The 22,295-nt window shown below is 31.2% G+C and overlaps 2 protein-coding genes across 2 annotated transcripts; one reads left to right on the top strand and one right to left on the bottom strand.

Moving 5' to 3' along the window:
* Positions 1-3,012: 3,012 nt before the first annotated feature.
* Positions 3,013-4,331, bottom strand: LOC110411269 (EG45-like domain containing protein). Its single transcript, XM_021421346.2, has 3 exons — positions 4,148-4,331; positions 3,741-4,041; positions 3,013-3,297 (listed from the first exon to the last, which is right to left on the bottom strand). The coding sequence occupies exons 1-3, from the start codon at positions 4,257-4,259 to the stop codon at positions 3,291-3,293; spliced, it is 420 nt and encodes a 139-aa protein (XP_021277021.1). The 5' UTR covers positions 4,260-4,331; the 3' UTR covers positions 3,013-3,290.
* A 5,547-nt stretch (positions 4,332-9,878) lies between these two features.
* DXPS3 (1-deoxy-D-xylulose 5-phosphate synthase 3) lies at positions 9,879-15,823 on the top strand. The gene is given in 11 exon segments (XM_021421865.2): positions 9,879-10,127; positions 10,719-10,838; positions 10,914-11,078; positions 11,291-11,441; positions 11,749-12,017; positions 12,643-12,925; positions 13,404-13,484; positions 13,487-13,701; positions 13,953-14,231; positions 14,831-15,115; positions 15,438-15,823. Coding segments are annotated over 11 exon segments (2,139 nt in total). The 5' UTR covers positions 9,879-9,986; the 3' UTR covers positions 15,588-15,823.
* The last annotated feature ends 6,472 nt before the right edge of the window (positions 15,824-22,295 follow it).

The raw sequence follows: 22,295 nt of genomic DNA, 5'->3' as shown, positions 1-22,295 counted from the left end.
AGAACTTAAAAAGAAAAGCTTTGTGTGAGAATGTTATTACTCTGGACAAGAGCCAAGATCTCTTAAATGAGTTGTAAAAACTTTATATATAATACCAGAAGTGGCAATTACTCAATAATAGGTTTTAATGCGCGCAATGAATTATATTATTATAGAGAGTTTTAATATGAGTAACTGTTATTGTAACCCATTATGTGAATATTAAAATGGTGATTTTATTACATATAATGAGTAACAATTATAAACTCATTTTGTGAACGTTGAAGTAATTGCATGAAATAAGACTTGTTCTCGAGTGAAAAGTAATAGAGAAGAGGTACACATGAAAAGCTATATGAGAACAAGTTTAAAGAAAAAGGTGTACATGAGTAGGTACAAGAGAATAAGGTAAAAAGAAGAAACACTTATATTTCAAGAAAAAGTTAAAGAGAATAGATAGAGAATTAGAGAATAGAAGAGAAGTTAGAAAGAGAAGCTTTATGTGAGAATGGTTATAGCTTTGAAAAAAGCCAAGATCTTTCAAATGAATTGTGAAGGTTCTATATATAGTATCAAAATTGGTGATTACTCAAGAATAAACTTTAATACGCGTAATAAATAACATTATTATGAAAAGCTTTAATGTGAGTAACTGTTACTGTAACCCATATAATGAGTAATCGATGAAATTCATCCGTCGATAAACTTGACACCATCTTACAATATTACGTGCCATTGTATTGCCAATGGAATTTGTTCTTTTGGTATTCCGTTGGTGTGCCGTCGATAATACTTAGCAAATAACTCCGTCAATATTTCGTTATCTTTTCATTAGTAATTACTGACGGATTTTATCGACAGAAATAATTGTATTGATAAAGCTTTATTTTTTTGTAATGTGTGGCATCTATTATGCTTTGGGTTTAGGTGTGAGAATGAAGTAGTGCTTCACTTGCTTTAATTATGCTGCATGAAGTAGTGCTTTACATGTTCTAGTTGTTCTTATTATTTTCTGTACAACATTATGCTTAATACAACTCTAAAGAAAATATGTGATAATCAAAATCAACTGTCTACACTGGTTAAAAACGAAGTGATAGGAAATTTCTAGCTACTAATTTGAATTATAGTTTGTTTTATTAGCTTTAGATTATAGTTTGTTTGATTTTTTATTAATTAGATTATTACCATTGGATTTGTGCATTTAGAGAATGTAATTTCTCAACCTAAACATTTTGGGCATGGTGGATACTACATGTGTTGAAATTCTCTGAAAAAGTATCTTGATGAGGTACCGGAGCAAATCATTTACTACTTTGGAAGCTTTGCGGAGGTCAAAAAGAAGAAGTTTCCTTTGGGTTGGATAACGGGTAGCCTAACCTATCTATAACTGTATTCAAAAGAAGCCCCAAAAAGCTCTTGGCTTAACACTTGGCAAGGTTTTCAGCTTGACACATGGTTGGGTTTTTGGGGTGTGATCTTGACGTTTGATGGGGTTGGGTTTGCAATTGAGTTTTGGGCTATGGGTTTAAAGTCTGATAAGGTTAGGTTTGGGCTTAACACTTCACAAGGTTCTTGGCTTGACATATGATTGGGTTTTTGAGGCATGGGCTTGAAGTCTAATGGAATTTGATTCATGGTTGGATTTTCAAGACATGAGTTTAAGGTTTAATGGGATTGAGTTTGAATTAGATTTTTTTTCTCTCATTGTTGATGTTTTAGATTATTTTTTGACTTTTTATATGTAAGTATTTATAAAAACTCTATTATTTATTACCTTATACTATTTTTAAGTGTTCAATGTAACTAATGTAAAGTGGTGCAATCTTTTAGTTAAATATAAAATTTTGAGAGAGATAGAGTTATTACATATTCTATTGTAAGCTTGGAGATTTTTTTTAAGATTTTCTTTTTTTGTAATTGATTATAGGTGTGTTTTTGTATGAAGGCTCTGTCACAAATACTATCATGACGGCTACAACAATTATATATTTTGTAAAATAACATTTTGTACATGTATAACAATTATTGCATATCTATTTCACAAAATATTCTCAACTCAATTAAAAAATTTTTTTTCATTCCAAACACATCACACAGGCAGCAGACTAGTATATACTGAAGCAAAGCCCACATAAATATCCCTTAATCTAGAAAGTAAGACTTGAATGTACTATATATAAAATCCTCCGTTGCACAGAAAAAGAAGGATTTGGGTTTGACATTTTATGATTAAATTCTTTTAACTTTGACATCATATTAAATTTATTATTGATCAAAATCTTCAAAAGAAACACTTGTTAAATATTTTAAATTAATAAAAAGTTTATAATAAAATAATAAAGATTTCAAAGTAAATGGAATGAAGGCAGTATTTATGATATGAAAGTTCCGGCCTGCATACATGTGCACTTGTCTCAATTCTCAAGTGATAAAAGAGTCATGACAGTTTAGTTGAACTAAAACGTAATATTGTCGCATGAGAGCCGGCGATATTGACATTTAGTGGGAAAGGCTAATCCGGGCAACCACTGCGTCCATCTTTAAACTATATCCAAAAGATCGATTCAACACAAGCCGAAAAGAAAATCCGAAACCAATAATAGAAAAGAAAAAGTTGCATTGAGCCCATTAATGGACCAATACCTGGCTTCCATTAACAAACAAATGGATGCATGGTATCACCATATTCGTTGGCGCATATCTTGGAATAAAGCTCTGTAGTAAATGGCTTGATCGAAGTGCAATCAGATCTAGCATGCATGCAGTATTCATATTCTTTATCTTAAATAATCAAAGGACAACAACTTGATCACGTTCACGAGATACATTATTTTAATTTTTCTTCTTATTAATTATCTATAACTGTCATCACTAATTGTGGCTTCAATCAAGTCTTGGTATTTGTTGACCAACTGTTTTCACAAGGAAAGTCGGAATTAATAAGTCCGCGAGAAGCAGGTAAAAAGAATCGATGCCAAGTACGTGCTCGTGACACCAATCTGTGTATATATTTCTTCTTACATCAGACTCTTGTTTTGTGTAGAATGTGAACTGCATCTTTATTCTCGAAATCAGATTGGAAAAAAAATTCAAATATTTCTAGAAAGATCAAAGGAAAAATTAGGTACCATTAATTCAGCTAGGTATAGATCGTGTTGACAAATACATGCGTTTTAATGCAGATATTAATAGGACCAAAGAAAGCCAAATCGAACGCTTTGACTTTAGATGGATGGGGTTCTAGAACCAAAAGAATTTGATCCAAGCTTCATGAAACAAGCACTGAGGGGTACCGGAATCTTCATAATTCAGACCCTGCCACAGAAAATTACAATACACACTTGAGTTTCAAAGCAATTCAGTTTCCATTCACAGGATTGCATCTTATATAGTGTGGAATTACCTGATGACTCAATTAGATCTGTATATGTTCAAGAAAAAAAGCATGACATGTTTTCCACATATAAGACCTGAATATATATATATATATATATATATGTACCTACTCCATACTAGCCTTTACTTCCATGAAACATAGAACAGATTCTCCATCAATATTTTTCTTCAGATTCTACGCTTTTCGCAGAACCTTGAACAAAATTAATGCATTTTCTCAAGTCATTTTGAGAGATGCTGTAGCTATTCGTAGTTGGTTGATCGTGAAGTTTTAGTGTGACTATATATGTATTATGTAATCACCCGTTTGCTTATACCAAACTTGAAGGAGAAAGCAAAGGATTATGAAGTTTATTTCTTACTGTTGGAATTCAACGTTAACGGATGCAGCAGACGGATTTGCAATGGCCCCAAATGCAGTTGTAGAAAGAACTATTGTAGCACCATTGCTGGAAGGCCTAGAAACTGATGTCTGCGCTCGATCAACAATCCTTACTTGAATCGTTTGCCCAGGCTTGCAAGTTCTTGGGGTAGCCGCACTGATGCACCTTACCAAGTATTGCCGCCCACAGGAAGCACCATTGTCCCAAATGCCTTCCCCGGCCGCTGCGAACAAGTTGCTAGAAGGAAACTGGGAGGCATCGTTCCCGAAGCAGGCGGTGGCTGCACCGTGACCCGACAAAATATGTGTCATGTATGGATTTAGTTACATAATTATTGAAATACAGCAGCTAACAGTTGATCTGATATTAATATGGTAGCCACTTACGAATATATGGCGGGCTGTAATGGGCAGCGGCACCTACATCACCATAAGACAGATAGAAGAGCGTTGTTAGGAGGAGGAGGATGATGAACAGCCATGGCTGCTGCTTTGACATTTCTCCTTCCAATTTGAACTAGTCGTCTGTGGCTTTTTACAAAGCACACGTTATAGACGTTATACAGTCCTTAAATTGTAGCTAGGAGTATAAATAAGCATTAGGTTGAACCTACTTTACTGCCCTTCTTAATTTTTTAATGTAAAATGCCCATTAGTTACGTCATAAATAGATAGATGGGACTTTGCTATAAATAAATAACGTACCGATGAAGGGAGGCTTTTACTTTTCTCTGTCAAAAATAATAAAAAGTAAAATATGAAAGTCAAAAATCAAAATAAAAAAACAAAAGTAAAAGTATAATAAATGTATTGCCAAATAAAAAATTTGAATATAAATAATTAATATTGCAGGCCTTTGTAAACTAAAATATTTGTGGAATCAAATTGCAAAAAACAAAAAGCAAAAGCATAGTAAATGCAATTGTAAAATAGAGAACCCGAATAGAAATAATTAATACTATAGGTCTAATCTAAATAAAATATTTATGGAATTAATGGAAGAAAGTTATATAATAGTTTTATTTAGTTATCTTTTAGTTTAAGCAATATCGGATTATGTGTAAAATGACTAAATAGTCTTCTTCCGTTTCAAAAATTTCACGTCGCTCATCTCAGTATTCAAACTCTTAACCTCCGTCCAATATTCAAGTCTTATATGCATAGTTTGCATTAAATGGGCTTTCATATATAAAAAAATATTATAACATTTTAGTAGAAAAAATTAAAAATCAAAACTATAACTTTAATGTAATTTTAATAAATGGGATCATATTTATAAAAATTTAATTACTTTTAATCGTATTTATTATCCAAACGTTCCATTTGGTTATTACTTTTGTTTCCAAATTAGAAAAGGCAAATTTGAGAATAAAGCAAGCAATTTTTTTAAAAATATATATATAAAATATGTAATTTTTTAAGATAATAAAATGCATGATTCTATTTGTATATAAATTAATCAATTACTTTTTTATATCATTGGTGTGACATTTTAATTACTCAATCAATTTAATTTTATCAATTGTAGTTTTTTTTTTTAAAGAAAATAGATTAGTTTAAAACAATTACATGGTCCTTGACCAAAGAATGCCTAATATATCTTCAAGTAAATAAGTAAACATACTAGTTGGAAGGGCTATCAAATACATATAAGCCCAATGATTAATTATCATGGTGTGTTGTCTTCCAATCACCACATTAATTAGCTTCACAATGTACACAAGTGATAAAAAAAATCCTAATTCTTCTTAAAAGGTTCCTTAATTCGTCTTAGAGTACTACTATAAAAGTCCAAATCTCATATCAAATTTGAAATTTTATTAATCACCAAAAAGAAATCAAATTCTACTAAAACTCTTTGTACCCTCTACAACAACATAATTCTAATCCCTGATGCTTTATAAGATTATTTTAAAAAGTAATAATGAGATTAATCAGAAATAATCAAAATGAACATAGTCTTGCATTAATTACTTCAAATGGAATTTGAAAAATGCTCAACGTGATAATGGGATCTAGAAAATATTGATAATGCGTATTTGGACATTTTAATGATGGACAAATAAGCAGACATGGGCCGGAGATCCCCACACTTCGCCACATAGTACTTTGGGGTTTTTAATATTTGATGTATTTCATTCTCTTGTAAATAAGTCCAATGCTCTTATTAGTTTGACAATCAATAATAAAATTATATATTTTTCTAAAAAAAGTAATAAATTAAAAATTTAAGAAAAATTAAATAATAAAAAGGTATAGTATTAAAATAAACCCTTCAACAATTTAAGAAAATTCAAATAAGTTTTAATTCTTCTTAATCAAGCATCGATACTTTTATTTTAAATCAAATAAATTTTTATGATTAATGATTGACTAATTATTATTAGTCAAATTATCATTTGTCACACTGACATTGATGTGGAAAGTAAAAAATACTATATGATTATGTTTTCATGTTAAATTAATATATCACATCATATAGAATGATAAAATAACATTTTGATTAAATCAATCATTAGTTACAAAGACTTATCTAGCTTAAAATAAAAATGTAAAAACTTATTTGGTTCAAAATAAAAATAAAAATATTTAATTAAATATAATAAAAATATGAAAATTTATTTAAATTTATTTAAATAATTTAAAACTTTTTAAAATATTGTATCTAACAAAAATAAGTACCAGTAAAAATAACAGTGATATTAGCCTACTACAGAAAAGTAAACAAGTCCTATGTTTTGGCAAAAAAAAAAAAAAAGTATGAAGTAACCAAATTGAGGTAGATTCGTGGAGAGTTCGCATTTGACATTCTCTGATATTTAGCCATCATTTGTGCTTTTCCTTAGTACAAAACCAATAATAATAATAATAATATTGATAATTAGTATTTGTATTAAATTATAAAGGATACTTTTAATATTTATCAGCCGATAATAGTTTGGGTCAATATTCAGGGGCCGGCAGTCAATGGATTAATGCATGGAATTAGCTGTCACTAATTTGGCAAATCCTCAACCAATTGTCTCATACAGAACGCATGAGAGTGAAATGCGAGTATATATCGCTGCCGCCTAGGCATTAATGTTAAAACACCATACTTACTGTGTTCAATTTAGCTGATTATCATACAATGAAGTTGAAATTGCAGGTTTACATAAATTTTTATAATAATTTGATAAATTTACTTTTGTAAATTTTTTTAATAAATAAATCATTTAGTATAATAATTTATATAAATTTTAATTTTAGTTAAAATTATTATGAACGTATTTAATAAATGAGAATATTTTAGAAAGGTTAATGTTGAAATTATTTTTAATAGATGAGAACATTTTTGCAACAAAAAAAATTCTTTTGAAAAGTTAATGTTTTTTTTAAAAGAAGAGAAATACCTCGAGCTTATCTTGAAGTTTTTTTTTTTAGATTTTGTTTTTTAAAAATTATTTTTTTAAGAGTTTTTTGAAATCTTATTGATTTGATTTTTATTTTTAAAAATTAAATAATTAAAAAAAATCAGATTAAGAGACATGCTTATTAGATGGAGAAAAACTCTTAATTATAAGCTTAATACCCATCTCATGTGAAATTCATAAAATTTTACTTTATTCAATTGAGTAACATGCTTGTTGTATGAACTCTTTCATCCATAGTAAAGAAGGATCAACCTTGATCCAAGATATCTTATGAACTTTCATATCAACAAACAATTAAGTAAACTTTGATACTATTTATTATGAATCCAAATTTTCAATTAAAAAAATATATCTATTAGATTTTTTATGCTAATATGTTATTGTGCAATGTTGAACTTTTGTAGGGCTACAAGCAATTTTCTTTATGTCAATAAAAGTCTTTTGCAAGATAAGTTAAAAACTTAATATGACATTTTGACATTAAAAAAATATTTAAAAAATATATCTCATCTTTTATTGATATTACATTAGATACGTGACAACAACATGTTCGTAGTTAGGTGGAATTAATGGGAAAGCTGTTGGTGCAAATTGGGTTTTGAAGATATTCAAGAAATGGTAAAATTGACTTCAAGACGAGCCTTTAAAAGACGCTATCTTTAAAATTTATTTCACCCTCACCATTTGGTATGTAAAAGAGAATAATGCGAATAGCCTTAAGGATATAATAAAACCAATGTCTAACTTTGTCTTACACTTAACGAAAGTAGATCGCTAGATACATCTCAGGGTTTGTAAAGTTGTTTGGCCTTAAAACCTACTTTCTACAGCAAGTAGACTATAAGGAATTTGAAATCTCTTGTAATTGATGGAAACTTTAAGTGCTTGTGTTATTAGAACGCAACACTTTTCTTGCTCTCAATATTTCTGCTCTTGCTTTTGTGTTTGCTTTCGATTTTGATGTATTTGTTATTGTTGTCAAAATGGTTGACAACAAGCCCTTTATATATAGATTTGTAAGTGTCTCTTCTTTAAAGACACAACCTTTTTATTAAGGCACCATTTTGTCTAAAGGCATATTTTCAGTTTGTCAAACATAACTTTTAAATATAGTTATTGTTTCAATAATTATTTTTATGAAAAAATAACTATTCATTTTATAAATTATAACCTTTGAGTTATAATTTGAAATAATAACTTTTCATATCTAACTTTTTGAGTTATGATATCTTTTCAATCTGTCTCATAATTTTTAAATTTCATTTTACGAAGAGACATAACCATTCACATGAAAACTTGTCTATAATCTAATAGACACATTATATCACTTTATGTGACATAACTCTTGAACTAAGATAGCTTTTTATCATGTAAAATAACCTTTAATTTTGAAAATATACTAACAAAGTAAATGCTCAAATACTTACAATTTAATTCTTATATTTTTATACTTATATATTCTCTATTAACTTTGAATCCTACCTTGTTTATTGACATTAAAAGTTACAAAACAAGAAACAAAAAACTTCCCCAACTGAATTTGTTTTCGACACTTGGTACTTTCCGATGAGACAAAAAGATAGAAGATATTTTATGCAAAAGTCTTTTATGGGGAGATATAATTAAGTGTCACTTGTGATTAAATCGTTAACATAACTGGTCAAATACTGTGATTGCATCTAAGAAATTAGATTCAGATATCATTTATATTTAACATAGAGAAATTGATGGAAGTGCATGTAATTGATCTGATATAAGGATCAAAAGTTTGTCATCTAATTAAAATTACTTAAAATTTTCATAAACATGATTAAATTGATAAGATGCTCTAATTTAAATAGTCATGCTTTGCACTAATATACATATATTTTGAGATTTGGAAAATGAAGATTCGAATCTTACTCTTTTAAGTAAGAGATCATATACTAACCAATTAATCAAATATTCAAGTACTTGCACAATTTATATGTTCAATATACTATTCGGCTTAATTTCACATAGAAATATATCCCAAAATCCTAATTAATGTAAACCATAGTTATGAAAAAAGAAGATTCCAGTGGATCCCGGAGGGAAGATGAGATGAGAAAGTGAAGAACTTGGGCCAAGAAATATTTTTTGGTGAACATGGGTCAAGAAATCTTGCATCCAAGGAATTGCAATACCTAACGAAGCACGTCAAGAATCAAGATTGACATGATCACATCTCTGGGTAATTTTATTTTACTTTGATTTTGATGGTCTAAAGTAGATGTATTATGTACACTTGACCCAAGACTTAAAATTGTTATTGTCAAGGACAATGGTAAAATTAAGATGAAAATATTAAAAAGATTAATCCAATTCTTAAATTAAGATGAAAATATTAAATCATACCAAAATATGCAACCAGTCATACTCAGACTTCAGCCTCAATTACAGCGGAGGTAAACAATCTTAGTATTTCAGTCAATATGCCCTTGATTAAATTTCTTAATCTCAATAATTAATATTATTACCATTTCCGGCTTCTTAATATTTTCTCCGGACCGCTTCTCCGCAACGTTTCTTGCGTCCCATTCAGAAATTTTCTTAAAGACATTTAACCCCCTACAATTCTCACTATTTACAACACCAACACTCTTGCTTTATTTTATTTTTTATTTTAATCTTAAAAATAATAATAATAATAATAATCATACACTCCAAATAATAATAACAATAATAATGTTGTTATCTTTGTTCCCTGCAACTGAGCTCCCTCGTGGTGAGTTTTTTGTTTCTTTTCAGTAGCAGTAACCGAATTATACTGAGTTGGGTCTTTGAGTCTCCTCATGGGTACTGCTCCAACTCAGTGCCCATCTGGAATCTGTGCAAATCTCCATGCCAAATTTGATAACAGAATTGAATTTTCAAGCTCCAACTTCCCTTCTACTCTTAATATTTCAAAGCTTAACTGCCACCCCAATTCCAAGGTATGCAATGATCAATTTCTCTCAAAAATATGTTTGGCTTGTATATTCACTATCATTCTATTAAAAGATTCTTTGTTTCCTGATTTTTTCTGAGATTATGAATCGAACTTATGTGTAATATTGATTTGTTTTTACATATTTATTACCCATAAATAGAAGTTAATTAAAGAAAAACATTTTTTTTTGGAATTATTTATCTATAGGTGAATTCGAGTGATTTATCGCAAAACTGTGGAGGATAATGAGAAATTTTTATTTTATAATCATATTTCTTTTGGATTTGCTTTTCATAAAAACTGAGCATTGAAATTGTATAATCTTGTTTTTATTAGTCAATGTACCCGGAAAAGCGCATGAAAACAAGCTGTTTTTTGGTCAGAAATACTCAACTACATATACTGCTATGTAAATGTCAAGGAAACTTTAGCCAGTTTGGGCCAAGGAACCAGTTGTTTTGCTTGATTGATGGTTTTGGATCGTATTGCCCTGAGGGTATGTTTCATGTGGATGTGAATTTGCTAGATAGCAAAAGCCTTGGATTTGATTTCAGTAGTTTGATTGGGATGGTAATATCTGATTTTTGTGGTGCAGGGATTAGTAAATAGAATATGTTCTTTGCCTGATATTGATGATTTGTTTTGGGACAAAGTCCCTACGCCTATACTCGATGTGGTTGAAAACCCTATCCATTTGAAAAACTTGACTATCAAGGTTTGAGTTCTGAGCCTTATAATTCTTACATATGCATATGCTTTAAGCACACTTAATTAAATATTGTCTCTGCAGGAACTGAAATTATTAGCGGATGAAATCCGTTCAGAATTGTCTTCGATAATGTCAAGAACTCAAAGATCCTTCAAGGCCAGTTTAGCTGCGGTGGAATTAACGATTGCATTACACTATGTTTTCCATGCTCCAGTTGACAAGATACTGTGGGATGCTGGGGAACAAGTAACATCATATTTCATGCATTTTTCTTCCCTGCCCCTCTTTGCTTATGTTTCTATAAGGATGCCTCTACATCTCTCTCTGTTGATGAGCAAATGCTGATCAAATTCAAGGAAGCACAAAACATGGCAATGAATCTTGTGTATTTGCACCTCAATATTTTGATCCATGATCCGTAATTAGTTGTTATACTGATTTCTTCTCTATCTTTGCAGACATATGCACATAAAATTCTTACAGGAAGGCGGTTCCTCATGCCTACATTGAGACAAAAGAATGGTCTTTCTGGCTTTACTTCCCGAACTGAGAGTGAATATGATCCATTTGGGGCTGGGCATGGATGCAATAGTATATCTGCCGGACTTGGTAGCATTTCTTGCCTTCTGTTTACCTATATTTTTACTTTAGAGAGAATCACCCACTTTAAGAACTTTTCTTTTGTTACTTAGATTTCATACGCTTATAAAGTTTCTCTTAGTTTTGGTGCCTAATATTAAAATCTCTTCTCCTGCTGCAAATTGATTTGTCAATATTTAGTATGTGTACTTTTGGTTAAAAGCCTATCCAAGGTTGCTCAGTTGCCTTTGTGTTTTACAGTTATTAGCTTCCATCGGCAGATTATCCTTTCTATTCAAAATCAAACTTGGAAATTGAGAATTCTGCTTCATGTTAGGTATGGCAGTTGCACGAGATATTAAAGGCAAGCGAGAATGTGTAGTTACAGTGATCAGCAATGGCACAACTATGGCTGGTCAGGTCTATGAGGCCATGAGCAATGCTGGTTATTTGGACTCAAATCTGGTTGTGATCTTAAATGACAGCTGTCATTATTTGCATCCAAAGATAGAAGAGGGCCCCAAGACATCTATAAATGCTCTATCCAGTACCCTTAGCAGGCTTCAATCAAGTAAATCTTTTCGCAAGTTTAGAGAAGTTGCTAAGGTAAATTTTATCTAGCTTTCCTTCCTACCTACTTGAGACTTGAGTAAACATCAAAAAGACCTCTTTTCTTGCTCTTCCTCCTCTTCGTGTTCTTTCTTCCTTTTATTTATTTATTTATTATTTTTAAAATTGTGTTGCCAAGGAGAACTATTTGCAAGTGAATATTCAAAAGATGCATCTTATTTGAAGCTGTCTCTGCAAATGCAAGAGTATTTTGAATATTGTTGCCTGATATTACAAGCTGGAACTGCCCTTGTCTTCTTTTGTTCATACATTTTCATGAAGCCCATGTGGACATACTCTATTCTATCACACTGATCAATTAACAGTCTGTCTGCCTAGACTGGGTATGGTGGAATCCCGAAATACAGTGAAAAATGCCTAGAAATTGAGAGTTATTTGAGGTGGTCTGGAAATAAGGGGATAATAAAGTAAATGTTGGATTAATGGGGATATGTTGGGGTCCTTGGGCTGCATATTGGTAGCAAAAAGATTGTGCATGATTGTTACTTGAAAAAAAAAATATGAAGTTCCATTGACTCAATTTCCAAAGGCAGTCTCAATGATTGATTAATGCTGTAAAAGTACTTTATTTCCATGAAACTGATACATCTTTGTTTCTCAGGGTGTTACCAAAAGAATTGGTAGGGGAATGCATGAACTGGCAGCCAAAGTTGATGAGTATGCACGTGGTATGATGGGTCCACGTGGATCAACTCTCTTTGAAGAGCTTGGGCTGTATTATATAGGTCCTGTTGATGGACACAACATAGAAGACCTGATATGTGTTCTACAAGAAGTGGCATCTCTGGATTCAATGGGTCCTGTGTTGGTTCATGTGATAACAGAAGAAAATCAAGGTTCAGAAGATGACCAAAAGAGAGAGACAGAGGAGAAGCAGCAAGAAGGTGAAAGCCCTTTACATATCCCTCAATGTTTTTTGTTCCAAATATTATTATCAATTCCTCTGCAGTAACCCTTAAGAGCCACAACTTTACTGAGTTATATACTTGTTTGGCTGATGGCAAGTTTGGTTTTAACTGCAATACATCTATTGCTGTATAGTTAATCTCTTTTTCTGTCTGGTTGGTTAATCATGTACATATTGTCATTAGTCATACTCCAGTGCACTTTCAAAGAGGCTACTTTCTGCTTTATAACAGAATTCAGACTTTTGGGTTAATGCTCTGAGAAAAATGGTTTACTTACTCAACTGCTCGGGATCTGAAAATGACTAATATTCTGTGATTGCTTTAGTTTGCAAGCCTTTTTTTTTTTCAAACTTTTTCCTCAAGAAATATGTATGAGAAACCCTTTTGGTCTCATACACATTGCATGCTTTGTGCTAAACCACCTCCCACCACTTTTTCTTGGATTTTCTTGCAGGTTTAAGTATAAATGGCACTCGTTCTTTCTCATACGGTGAACAGTGCCGAACTTACAGTGATTGCTTGGTGGAGGCTTTGGTTTGGAAGCAGAGAAAGACAAAGATATTGTAGTAGTTCATGCAGGAATGACAATGGATTCATCACTTAAGTTATTTCAAGAAAGATTTTCAGACAGGTTTTTCGATGTGGGAATGGCTGAGCAACATGCAGTTACATTTTCTGCTGGTTTGTCATGTGGAGGGTTAAAGCCATTTTGCATAATTCCCTCTACCTTCCTGCAGAGAGCTTATGATCAGTTCTCTCTCTCTCTCTCTCTCTCTCTCTGTTTTGTATGTGTGTGTGTGTATGTCTGTGTCTGTGCATCTGTGCGCATGCGTGCAGGAGTGTGCACAATGCATGTGCCAGTGTAGTGCTGCCTCTTTTACTTATGCTCTTATGCATGTGAAATTGAGAGTTTCTGTTGCAATGCCATAAGAGCATGTTCTAGCATGCAATAGTAAATATGGATAACACATTCCACTGTGGATGAAATATCTTGATGCTTCAGGTTGTCCATGATGTAGATCGGCAGAAGATCCCTGTGCGATTTGTCATTACAAGTGCTGGATTGGTCGGATCTGATGGTGCTTGGCAGTGTGGGGCATTTGATATAACTTTCATGTCATGTTTGCCAAACATGATTGTCATGGCACCATCTGATGAGGATGAGCTGATGCACATGGTTGCCACTGCAGCCCAGATTGATGATCGGCCAGTTTGCTTTCGGTATCCAAGGGGTGCCCTAGTCAGGACAGACTACCCTATATGTAGTGGAACTGCTCTTGAGGTTAACCTTTTTTCTTCTTTATATCTAATTTATTGGCTCATTATTATTTTTTGTTGTTATTATTATTTGCTGATCTGATCTTAGCTTGTCACATTGTTTTTCTATTTCAGTTCTATTACTTGGCAAAAGCTGTATCATGTGATGCGGCTAGTAGATGTTTGATTCTTTTTATATATCCATCCATGCATTCTTCTTTTGAGGCATATTTGCTAAATGGTGTGACATTTTATAAATGTCTGAATATATGCATGATCTAGATGGGTTCAGTTCAAAATACTTTGGCGATAGAATTAAGTTCTTATGGCATCTACTCTATTTATTTTTATTTTTATAAACCACTTCAAATTGTTATTATCCATGCACTCTATCACAAAGTACATACATATTAAAATGTAGCTGTAATCAAATCTTCCAATTTTCTGAATGCATCTTCAATTTTTTTTTTTGAAATCATACTACTATTTGTTTTGTTGTTGTGCTTTTGCCTTGAACTCTAAGAATACTTTATAAATTGTAAGTTTTGACCTTTGATGATAAATTCCAATGCCAAAATTTTAATTATGCTGATGTCTCTTTTTTAAAATTTGACAATGAAGCAGATTGGCAAAGGAAAAGTTCTTGTTGAGGGCAAAGATGTTGCTTTACTTGGGTATGGGGCAATGGTTCAAAATTGTCTCAAAGCTCAGGCCCTTCTTTCCAAGCTTGGCATTGATGTCACTGTTGCTGATGCAAGATTCTGCAAGCCTCTTGACATCAAGCTTCTCAGGCAGCTTTGCAATAGTCATGCCATTCTGATCACTGTGGAGGAAGGTTCTGTTGGGGGATTTGGTTCCCATGTTGCACAGTTCATTGCCCTTGATGGACAGCTTGATGGACGACTTAAGGTAATATTATCATGTGCCCAAGATTATTCTTAAGAATTTTTGCTATTCAGACAATAAAAAAAAGGAATATTCGAATGAAAAAATGAAAGAAGAAAGAAAGAGACATCAAGGAAACTATTTATTGATCCATGCTAGCACCCACTTCCTTATGTTTCTTTGGATTTATGTAATAATAGTCATCCTTGTTTTTACTTGTCAATTATAGATGTATCTTGAGGGGTTGGGGTGGGATTGGGGAAGGGTGTGGAGGGAGGAGCCTGGAGAATATTCTGTTAAAAATATTCCTCCATATTCTGATGATTTACTGAATGAATTTCTACAGTGGCGACCAATTGTCTTGCCAGACAACTATATTGAGCATGCATCCCCCAAAGAACAGCTTGCTCTTGCAGGGCTAACTGGACATCACATTGCTGCAGCGACGTTAAGTCTTCTTGGACGGACTCGTGAAGCCCTACTGTTGATGTGCTAGATTGTTGTATAGTTTTCCTTGTTAGGTTCTTGATGTACCCCGAGAAGGCTGAACAAAAGACGGAACAACAGATTCTCTAGAACAGAAGTAGGGTGAGGGTGAATTCATGATCTTTTTGTATTGACGGTTCCTGTAACTTGTATAGTTCTTTAATATGTTTATGTGATCTTGTGAATATCTAATTTACATTAATGTAGTACAGAATTATAAATGAATAGATGTCCTTGCGCATATAAGATTATGCTGCCTTCCCAAGGATAGGGAGAAATCTAAGTGATTAGAAGCTGAGATATCCTTTCTACAAGTTTTAGCTTCCAATCTTAACATCTTATCCAATAAATTCCCCTTTCATAACATCTTGATTTGTGGAAGTAAGAAAAGGACAGAGAAAAAGGGAAAATGAAGAGAAAGGAAAGGAAAAAAATAAAAAATAAAAAGATATAAAGAAAATTATGTTATTGGTAGATTAGATTAAAACAACCAAGAAAATTTAACAATAAAATAGACATGACATAAATTCATATCATGTAGCTATATGTTATAGATAAATCAAATTAATAATATCCCTCATATCCCTTATGGTATGATTTTTTTTAGATAACATTTTATTTTTTTTACCAATAAAATTTTGTGTAGTTTTCATATAATAGCGTTAAATTTTTATCAAAAAGACAATAAGACACTTATAAATTTCACTAAAAAATAATAAAATTTTATATTTAAAAATTTTATTTTTGGATTTGAATCTTAAATTCTCTAATTCTTCCTCTAGAATAATGTTTGAAAAAAATTATTATTATTTAAGATAAAATACCTTGATTTTTTAAGTTATGACTATATTTCTACACGAATCCATTAGTATTCGAAATAGACAACATGCTTTAAACGTGTAAACAACGTTAACAAAAAAATATGAAATGACTAAAATAACTTTTTTTGTCTTTTTACTTTTTTTTCACTATTTAATTTTTTCTCAAGCCAAGTGACGACATTCCCTTATGCTTCCTGGCCACCCACGATCGAATCTACTACTCCAATTGCAAGAATTCTAGAAGTAGGGCGGAGAGAATTTTTTTCGAATGGGAAAAAAATTAAAAAAATTAAAATTTACATAGTATGATCATTTTTAAAATTAATGAAGGGTAAAATTATTTGATAAATTTGCTACATTATCAAACTATCAGAAACATTAATGGTTGACTAACGACTGAACTTCAACACGAAAGGATTTAACTTAACCGATATTAGAAAAAAGTATCGATCAGTTTCATTTAATTTCGATTTCAAAAGAAATAAAAACTGACAAAACCAATGATAAATTTTAACAAGTTAAAATAGACCCATCTTAATGAAAAACTAATCAATCAAAATTGATCTGGTTTCAGCCAGTTGAAAGTTGAGATGAGCTTGAGCTAAAATAGCCCAAAGCTAATAAAAATTGAAAAGTTTGTGTTGGGCTTAGACTAAAAATTGTGTCAAACCTATATTTTTTTTAAATGAAATCAAATCGATGTTATTTAAATAAGTAATTCAACCTATATGATTTATTTTTAATTATATAAGTAAACACAACATAATTTTTTTAATGAAAAACAATAAACATCATATTATTTATTTATAAGAATGCAAAAACAATAATTTTTTTAAAAGAAAATATATTAAATTGGCTAATAAAAATATTAAATAAAATGAAAAAGATAATGGAAGAAACATTTTCATAAATTGTACATAATATGTAATGCGATTTAGTAAGTTATGCAATGCAATTAATCTAACTACGAGAAGTACAACATAAATTAATAAATTGTACATACTACAAATCCAAAAAAGATAGAAGTTACACAACATAAATTACTAAATTTTAAAATATAGATTTGATGAATCATGCACCTCCAACTTCAATTTAATGATTTTTCAAATCATGTTAAAATATAAAATAATTAGCATAAATGATTGTATGAAGATAATCTAAATAAATTATAAATGTAAATATATATAACACTTAATGATAATATTACTTGAAAAGTGAAAATAGCCGATAGGAATAACATATTACTCAAAGTTAGACTTAGACTTAACCTCAGTTTCACGTATGAGCTCCAATGTAATCTTTGACAAATTTAAAAAATAAAATAACAAATATGATAAAATCTTTAAATAAAGAATTAAAGAAACAAAGAAATAAATTGAGAAAAAGAAATAATACTATATTATGATAAATTAAACAAAGAAATAATTACCGAATCAAGTTTATCGATCTCATTAAAATCATCCTCAATTTGCTCTAGATCACCACGTGCTTTTCCATTTGGTCAATCTTGAGCACAAATAAATGCTCGCACGACCTTAAGAGTTAAAGAACTCTATATACATCAAGCACACGTCCATGGTACTAAAAGTAGATTCTAAAACAATTGCTAATGCAGGAACCGTTAATACATAACGAGTAATAATGATATGCATAGAAAACCTATGCTAATTGAGTTTCCACCACATGATAACATCAAAGTCAGTATCTTCATTATCATCCACTAGTACAAATAAATATTTATTCAATTCCAATTTTGCTCTTCTAAGCCATTGTTTAACCAATGACTCTTAAAAGCACCCAATCTTTTCTTAGTATTTATTGAGTCCTTAACACTTGAAACAACAACACTACCATGCCCACCTTCACCACTAGTGACTTGTTTCATTGACATTTGAGACTCTTAACCACTTTCACCAACATGAAATTGAGGTTGAGGTTGAAGTTGTAACATATTTTTATAACATTGAAACAATTCATCCATTGTTCTTTTCACCAAAAAAAAACATCAACAAAGCTTGCTCAGTAGAATACATATCTTGCAAAGTAAATTCAACATAAGCAAGCTTATTCCTTAGATCAAGAATTGAGGCAATGTACAACACCAAATTCATTTTTTCTACATTCCTCCAATACTTGTCAAATTTAGCTTTCATGCTCATTGTCATAGACCTTAAATCAACATCATCACTTTGTTATCATTCGATCAAAGTGTCATACATATTAGAAATAGAATCAAGAAAAGAATTGACAGTGACGTAAGGCGTACTTGAAACATTCATAGTCATATTACAAAACTCTTTCAAGAAAAGAGAAATCCTCTAAACAGTTATCTAATATTAATCATCAAGCACCCAATCTCCATTCATCATTAGCTCACTTTTGTAACTATTATCATAATACTCAAATGATGCAATACCTTCTCAAATTTCCTAACTGTATCTAACATTAGAAAGGTAGAATTTTATCTGGTGTACACATCTAAACACAATAAACGCTTACTATCAACTCCTACACAATTACACATTCTTTAAACTCGATTAATCTAGAAAGAGGTTGTTTAACATATTTTACTGCCACTTTAACACAAGCAATTGAGTCATTCATATCCTTTAATCCATCAATTACAATAAAATTAGCAATGTGTGCAACACATCTCATATGAAAAAATTTACCTCTTAAAATACTAGTTTCAGTAACATTAAATTTTTTTTCAAATGTCTTATTGTAACATCATTAGAACTAGTATTATCAACAGTAATAGAAAAAAAATCTTTTGAATCACCCAATTAACAACATCTATCAATTGCCTTCCCAATAACCTAACCTTTGTGGCTAGTAATAGAGCAAAAGTTTAAAATCCCTTTCTACCACTTTCGATCTTTATCAATAAAATGAGTAGTCAGTAATTTTTTGTATCGAAGTCCATGTGTCTGTGGTGAGACATATTCTATCGAGACATGATATCAAAAATTTTTTCATACGAGTTTTTTCATCAGCATAAACCTTATAACAATCCCTAACAATGGTCCATCATGACAGTATATGAAATCTAAGACATGTTTCCTTCATGCGTTTCATATACTTTTGACCTTTTACAAATATAAAATGCAACTCATCTATAATGATCATCTCAGCAAAACTCTTTCTAATTGCATCTTGATCAAACTTCTAACTACCCAAAGACCCATCTCCTGATAAAAAAAACTAATTCTTTTTTATTTTCTTTTCACTAGCACAGAGTATTTTCAACTTCAGACAAACCTTAACATGGATATTTAAAGAAGATGTTTCATCTGTTTTTTTGTATCAGCACATAAAATCTTATCACAATGACTATATCTAGCCTTGTGCTTACCTTTGTCATCAATAAATTGTATGAAGTGATCCCATACAAGCGAGTAGTCTTAGATGGTTTCTTTTGCTTTTGTGGTTTAGAGCTTACCATTTAACTTTTTGCATTACTTTCAGTAGCATTTGCATCAACAAGAGGTGTAGATGTTGTGTAATTAGTTACCAAATTTATATCCTTTTCAATTTCATTTGACATCTACAAAATAAATAAATAAATTAATCATCATATCACTAAGTAAATTTGATATGCCAAAGCAAAAAAAAAATCAGTACCAAGCATAAACAAAACAAAACAAGCAAAACAACATGTTGAAGAAAATGTTATGAGTAATTTGGTACTATTAAACAAGTGTAAATATGCAATTTAAAAAGTGAAACATTTTTTTCCTACTAAATGTGGCAAAAAAGTTTCAATGACTTGTTATATTTAATAAATTTAATTGAAAATACAATCATATCATTTAATAAGATGTTATGAGTGACTTGTTATATATTTAATAACATTTAATAAAATTAAATTTAATTCAGCTCTAATAATTGATTTTTTTTAAAAATATAAACATTGAATCTTATTTATCAAATAACTGTTCAATTCTTTTGGATCCCATTGGCAATCAATAGAAGATTAAATTTGATAGGGCAACATGGTTCAAAAAATGAGTTACTACGCCAATTTTGCATCTCTGTTGAAGTGAGATGTTATTAAAGGCTTAAAGAAAAAATACAACACCTGGGAGACGGAAAACAAGCAGCCTTGCTGGACTAAAACAACACCCAAAAGTGTAAACAAATTACACCCAAGTAAAAATATACACAACACAAAAAACCTCTAATAAAAGACTTCACAAATGTCAGCAATAAGTGGATCCATCTGATTAAAGATAACACACAAATTCCATGGCCAACCTTAAATCTTCTTCACCCATTGCATGGCCATTGTAATCTGAGCCAACACTAGCACGTTTTTCCCTTTCCAATATGTTTTAGAGAATATTTCCAGAGCAAGTATAATAGTATATTTTAGCAACATTAGTCTAGCACACCAATTTGGTTAGAAAAATAAATTTACAGATATTTATAGTTACATGATTTTCCCAAAAAATAAAAGCAAAAAATATTTTTCAAAGTTCAAGAATAAATTTAGAGAAATAAAACTTATATAAAAAAATTAAATGGTCCAAATCTTGAAGCATTGGTTTCACCAATGTATTCAAATTCAACGTCCCCAAAGACGTTATTGGAGAAGGAAGGCGAGCAAGCCATAAAATCTTAGTCCTAAAACAAGATGCCATCACCCAAAGCTCTGTCCTAATATAGAGAACAAAGGCTACTAAGAAAAATAATCTCATCCACCCACCACTTTTTCTCATTAAAGGTAGCTTCATATCTTATTAGCCATGGAGAAGTAGTAGAATAGGAAGCAAACCACCAGAGGAATCCAGAAAAGACTCACAAATTTGGAACATTTAAGTAAAAAATTTCAAATAATAATCCAAATATAACTTTCAAATCTCTCCAAATATGCATATGCTGATGATATACATACCTTGAAACAAAGGCAAGAGATGGCTAGCGAGGAGGAAGACGACGGCGGCAGGAGACGTTGGCAAGTGAAGGAAGTTAGGAAGAAGGTTTTTAGAGTTTCAAATTCGAGACAAAAGGAAATTGGAATGTCGAGGGAGGGGAATTGGGGAAGGAAGAAAGAAGAGCTGAAGAGGGGGGGATTAATAAGGACTAAATTGGAACTTCAACCACTCTCGGTTATTCGGTAAGCTTGAGTGGGAAGGAAGTGCCCCCTGCGATCGAATCGTGATATCCCCAAAAAACAGCAATCAAAATCGATGCCACAACTAGCACCAAAAAATCAAGCCGATTATGGTCGCCGACGTCGATTGCAACTGACCGTTGCTCAGTCTTAACCAATATACATTATATTCACTAACCAAGGTTGTCTTTTGTGAATTTGCTCTGTTTCATTGGTGCAAATCCAATCAAGTTCTATACAACATTGTCTTTGTTGACGATTGGAGATGCTCGCAGGATCTAGAGTGAGCACTGATATCTGAATGCTGCAAGGATAATGGCCATCTCAATTATCTCATTCATGATTGTGCAATTACCAGCTGTTTTACACAACTTCTCAAAGTCAAATTGCAATCCTGATTGTACTCATTGTTTCTATTTCTTTATTGCCATCCTATAATCTTTATCAAGTACACAAACTTGGATTCCTAATGGATTCTTAATATCTTGTTTACGGGGCTTTCAGTGTTTGCTTTTCTTCTATAGCTATGACCGTCTAATAACCTTGCCCTGTTTGCAATCTTGGCTAGTTTTATTTTAATTTCTATATGTCATTGAATAATGTTTTTATTTCCTTTTTAAATACTAAAACCTTTTATGTTTTTCTGATGTAAGAAAACCTCCACTTTTCTTTTTTTGATTTCTATTTTCAGTTTTGGATCGACTCTCTTTAGAAGTTTCAGTACTCTTTCTCCCTGGATAAGAATCTGAGAATTTAAAGTTCAAATCCAATAACTAAATAA

This window comes from Theobroma umbraticum, unplaced genomic scaffold (genome assembly GCF_002168275.2).
Source record: "Theobroma umbraticum cultivar Fairchild unplaced genomic scaffold, ASM216827v3 scaffold_56.0, whole genome shotgun sequence".
NCBI lineage: Eukaryota > Viridiplantae > Streptophyta > Magnoliopsida > Malvales > Malvaceae > Theobroma > Theobroma umbraticum.
Note: the sequence above shows the minus strand (reverse complement) of the source record. Positions and strands in the feature narration are given on the sequence as shown.